The sequence below is a fragment of the Hemibagrus wyckioides genome, linkage group LG07, assembly GCF_019097595.1.
Source record: "Hemibagrus wyckioides isolate EC202008001 linkage group LG07, SWU_Hwy_1.0, whole genome shotgun sequence".
NCBI lineage: Eukaryota > Metazoa > Chordata > Actinopteri > Siluriformes > Bagridae > Hemibagrus > Hemibagrus wyckioides.
Window position 1 is genome coordinate 30232401 of NC_080716.1, and position 5000 is coordinate 30237400.

The window sequence follows — 5000 nt, forward strand, 5'->3', positions numbered from 1 at the left end:
AGACAGTGTGTAGTGTTACAGCATGTAGAAATGGACTTGACTTGGATTAAAGGTCACAGATCTACACTGAACAGTCCTCTCATGCTGAGCAGTGACTGTAATTTTCCAGTAAAACAAAAGTAAAAGGAACTCAGTATCTGCACACATTGCTGTGGAATTTCTTCCCGAGTCGATGTGTGTGTAATGAAAGTGTCACATGACCTCAGGATAAATTCATCTGTTCGTTAGAGAACATAACCTTGAGCATCACACAAAGCGGCATTAAACCCTAAAGGCACTAGAGGAAACCCTATAGGAAGCTGTCAATCAAATGTAACTACAGTACAAGCAAAGAAGCAGCCAAGAAGCAAAGAGTCGCTTTAAAACCAATGCTTCCACCACCATGCTTCACCCTGAGCACTGTGATCCTTCTGGATAGTTTGTAATCACAGCTTTTATGTTTCTTTATCTGTTAACTATATTCCTCCCCCTTACACACACACACACACTGTAATTATGGCTCGTTTTGTTCATGAGCATGACCTAAAATCCAAATGAATCCATTTCACACCCAGGTTGTGATGCTAGAAAAATGCAGGAAAGTTCAAGAGGGTGCCAATACTTACGCAATCCTAATATTTCACGCATATTACATAGTTATTATCGTTTGTGTTGTCATTATAAACCACATGGAATGAAGCGGTGTCACTGGGAAGAGTTAAAGCTGTTGAATCACTTGAGCGAGTCGAGTCGAGTAAGCCCTAAATGATTCATTTTGATTTGTTTAGTGATTTGTTAAAAGTTAATAATCTCTATTGACCCTCAACTCTCTCTCTCTCTCTCTCTCTCTCTCTTTTCATCTCTCCCTCTCTCTCACTCACTCTCCCTCTCTCTCTCTCTCTCTCTGTTATTATGCCTTGTTTTGTTCATGAGCATGACATAAAAATCCCAAAGAATCCATTTCATGATGCTACGAAAATGCAGGAAAGTTCAATCTTATGCATTCCTAATATTTTTAACGCTTATTACAAAGTTATTATCGTTTGTCTTGGAATGAAGCGGTGTCACTTGGAAGAGTTAAAGCTGCTGAATCACTTGAGCGAGTCGAGTCGAGTAAGCCCTAAATGATTCATTTTGATTCATTTAGTGATTCACTAACAGTTAATAATCTCTATGTTTGTCTTTAACAAATGTATAAATATATTTATAATTTCATATCTGTTCAGTTTGATTTGAATAATTCATCAGTGTTAATTATTTAATACACATCCTGATGCCCACTTTTATGGGTTTTAATAAATATGAAAAAAAAAACAAACATATGTGACCAATCAGATTTGATGCATTAGCTCCGCCCCTTTCTTCTGTTCCCTCTGGTTTACGTGATCCACAAAGCAGAGTAACGCTTTCCACCGGAGCTAAACTCGTCCCTGCACGGCTGTGTAAACACACTGACCCAGCGTGACCGAGTCTAAGTTTGGATACCAGTTGATCCTCTCTGCTCCTCACCGCTGGTCACACAGAGGGGCTCTGTGATGTCCGCTCATGCCACAAGGTGACCGGTGTTTCCATGGAACAATGCGACACATGGTCTCTCGCTAATTTCACATGATCATAGGGTGGGGTGATGAGTGGGCGGAGTTATGCTGATTGTTTTGTGCTATAAAGCTATACACATCCTGAAGTGCTTTATTCCTGTTATACAACGATTTACCACAAAGCGGAAACGTCTCTCCTGATATTGTCGTGTAGCTTGAAGTTACAAAGCTCTAAAACTGGAGACTCTTTCCATAAATGTTAAATAAACATCTCCAAAGGGTTTACAGTTGTATCGTAAATTCCTCGTACAGTCTGCATTAATGTGTCTGCTAAACGATACGTTTCTACTCCAAAACTTGAAAATCTCCCACAGAAAACACGCGCTGACCCACAAACACTGACAGAAATGATGAAGATTTGATTCTTTCATTCTTTTTCACGTGAATCAGTTTTTCAGTATAGAATCAGAATAGCACATTTTCACTCTATTGGCTGTATAAATGTGTATAGAACTTCTTTCCCGTCTTCTTGTCTTTTCCTTCATCTGTGTTTCGGAAGCTTTTACTACAAGATGCTAACGAGAATAAAAACAGGAGTGGGCTTTCAGCTGAACCTGCAATTCATGTTATTGTAAATATCCAGACTTTCAGTGTCTGAGACTGTGATGTAAAGATGACTGTGCTGCAGATATACAGTGTTGTGTGGATGCTAGAGGTCATGGACTTTAGAAGATTGGTAGGTGATTGAAAGCTGGTCTCTGTAGACGTCTGTTCCGCCGTCTGTGTGAAGAGTTTTGATAACGAGTTTCGGTATTAATTGATTTTCTTCTCCACTATGCAACAAGATCACCTAATTGCTTGTCTGAGCAGTAGAAGCTGACCTCATGACGCTCTGCACAGAGCATTGTTCTGACCCTGGTTCTTAAGCGACGTGTGATTGCTGGAGGAGTTTGTGTGGATTCTTCAGTAGCTCAGCACACTAAGGATGAAACCCATTACAAATACCTTAATCAGCAGGAAGAGATGATATTAAGTATTAAAAAAATGTATGGCACTGCGAGTAAAGTATGTTAAGAGTTATAAGAGAAAATAGGTTCTCATCCCCCACATGCTGCTCACACACACCTGACCCAGTTCAGGAAGAGCGGGAATATCCTGAATCCTGCACCAGTAGAGTTTCTCCAGCACTGACACCGAGCTTTTAGTGTGGTTCATCACTGTGTATGTGTGTGTGTGTGTGTATGTGTGCTGATATTCACTTCCTCTGCTGAACACAAGACTCAAAAGCACACTGTGACACAGTCTGGGGTCAGTGTTCCTGCATTCATTCATTCATTCATTCATTCATTCAATCATTTATGCAAGAACAAATAATTGTTAAAAAAAAAAACTATCAAATCATTTGGTCGTGGGTTGAGATCTGTGTCTGTGTACTTAGGCCTAAAACCCGTCTACAGGACAACGATAAACTTACAGGGCAGCTACAGATACGCTAGCAGTCATGGAAAAACATCTATAAACAGAGACAATTATAAATATGATCATAAATCTGAATCAGGTAGGGGGTGTGGCTTACAGTTAAGATGGAGATGAAAACATTAGGAACATTTTACACCAGGAGTATTATAACATTATGACCACTGACAGGTGAAGTGAATAAGACTGATGATCTCCTCATCATGGCACCTGTTAGTGGGTGGGATATATTAGGCAGCAAGTCAACATTTTGTCCTCAAAGTTGATGTGTTAGAAGCAGGAAAAATGGACAAGTGTAAGGATTTGAGTTTTGAATTTGACCAAAAAGGGCCAAGTTGTGATGGCTAGACCACTGGATCAGAGCATCTCCAAAACTGTAGCTCTTGTGGGGTGTTCCTGGTCTGCAGTGGTCAGTGTCTAGGAAGGTGGTCCTTCCAAAAGTGGTCCAAGGAAGGAACAGTGGTGAACTGGCGACAGGGTCATGGGCGGTCAAGGCTCATTGATGCATGTGGGGATAGAAGGCTGACCCGTGTGATCCGATCCAACAGACAAGCTACTGTTGCTCAAATTGCTGAAGAAGTTAATGCTGGTTCTGATAGAAAGGGGTCAGAATACACAGTGCACCACTATCCATGTGGATGTTCCTTTGACACATTGTACCTACCTAAGCATTGTTGCAGACCATGTACACCCTTTCATGGAAACGCTCTTCCCCGATATGTGCTGGACAAACAAGTCCGATCTATGGAGGTCCCACCTCGCAACTTACAGGACTTAAAGGATCTGCTGCTAACATCTTAGTGTCAGATACCACAGCACACCTTCAGGGATCTAGTGGAGTCCAGGCCTCGAAGGGTCAGGGCAGTTTTGGCAGCAAAAGGAGGGGGATCAGCACAATTTTAGGCAGGTGGTCATAATGTTATGGCTTATCAGTGTATATGATAATATAGTAGAGATTTGATTGCTATAATATTCTGACTCTTTTTTAAAGGAAGTAGGAGACGTTCTAAGCAGCTCCTCTGACCTGTGTTTGTTCTGATCTGAACAATACCTCAAACAGAGCTCTGTAGAAACACAGCACTGATCCCCGATTAATCCCTGATGATTACAGTTTAACTCCAAATCCCTGATCAGGTTCCAGCACCCTCTGGCTTTATCATGCAGCCATCACCATTCACTGCCATTCGCTCTCATTCACACGTCCTGCTGCCATGGAAACCGTCAGATGGCATCAGAGGAACCCTGTTGCCGTGGCGACTTTAAACACTGTCCGGTCAGGGTCACTGTTGTTTTGCTCATCTCTACTAGAAACTCAAAACAAAGCAGGTCATGTCTCGGCATGTGTGTGTGTGTGTGGGGGGGGGTCTGTGTCACGGAGAACGTGTGTGTGTGTGTGTCTTTCTCACACCTTGATTTGTAAGTGTTTACACATGTAAATGTTCCAGATTTTTCTGCTTCACATGTTGATCTGTCTGTTTGTTTGTTTGTTTGTTTGTTTGTTTACCAGGTTCACTTTCCAGACGTGGAGAGAGTAGAGTGGGTCAACAAGGTAACACACACACACACCACACACTCTGTGGTGGCTCAAGATGGTATAAATAGCCAGGCATCTGGAACAGTCAAGTCTCTCTCTCACTGTTTCTATCTATCTATCTATCTATCTATCTATCTATCTATCTATCTATCTATCTATCTATCTATCTATCTGTCTGTCTGTCTGTCTGTCTGTCTGTCTGTCTGTCTGTCTGTCTATCTATCTATCTATCTATCTATCTGTCTATCTATCTGTCTGTCTAAGATGTGTCCACATTTTCCAGAAATTCCACAGAAAATTCCATAAAAATATCACCATCAACAAAGATCATCTGTATATCAGTGTGTGTGTGTGTGTGTGTGTGTAGACGGTGAATCAGATCTGGCCTTACGCTTGTCGCTTCCTGGAGAAAGTTTTTCGGGAGAACATCGAGCCAGCGGTGAAGGGAGCGAACACACACCTCAGCACCTTTT

At 41.6% G+C, this 5000-nt stretch overlaps 1 protein-coding gene across 1 annotated transcript in view; it reads left to right on the forward strand.

Moving 5' to 3' along the window:
* esyt2b (extended synaptotagmin-like protein 2b) overlaps positions 1–5000 on the forward strand; it is a 37247-nt gene that overhangs the window by 3757 nt on the left and 28490 nt on the right. The window contains exons 2-3 of the mRNA XM_058395653.1: positions 4501–4542; positions 4895–5000. The exon at positions 4895–5000 is cut by the window's right edge and continues 29 nt beyond it. Of these exons, the coding sequence (XP_058251636.1) occupies positions 4501–4542; positions 4895–5000 (148 nt within the window). The remainder of the gene's footprint in view (positions 1–4500; positions 4543–4894) is intronic.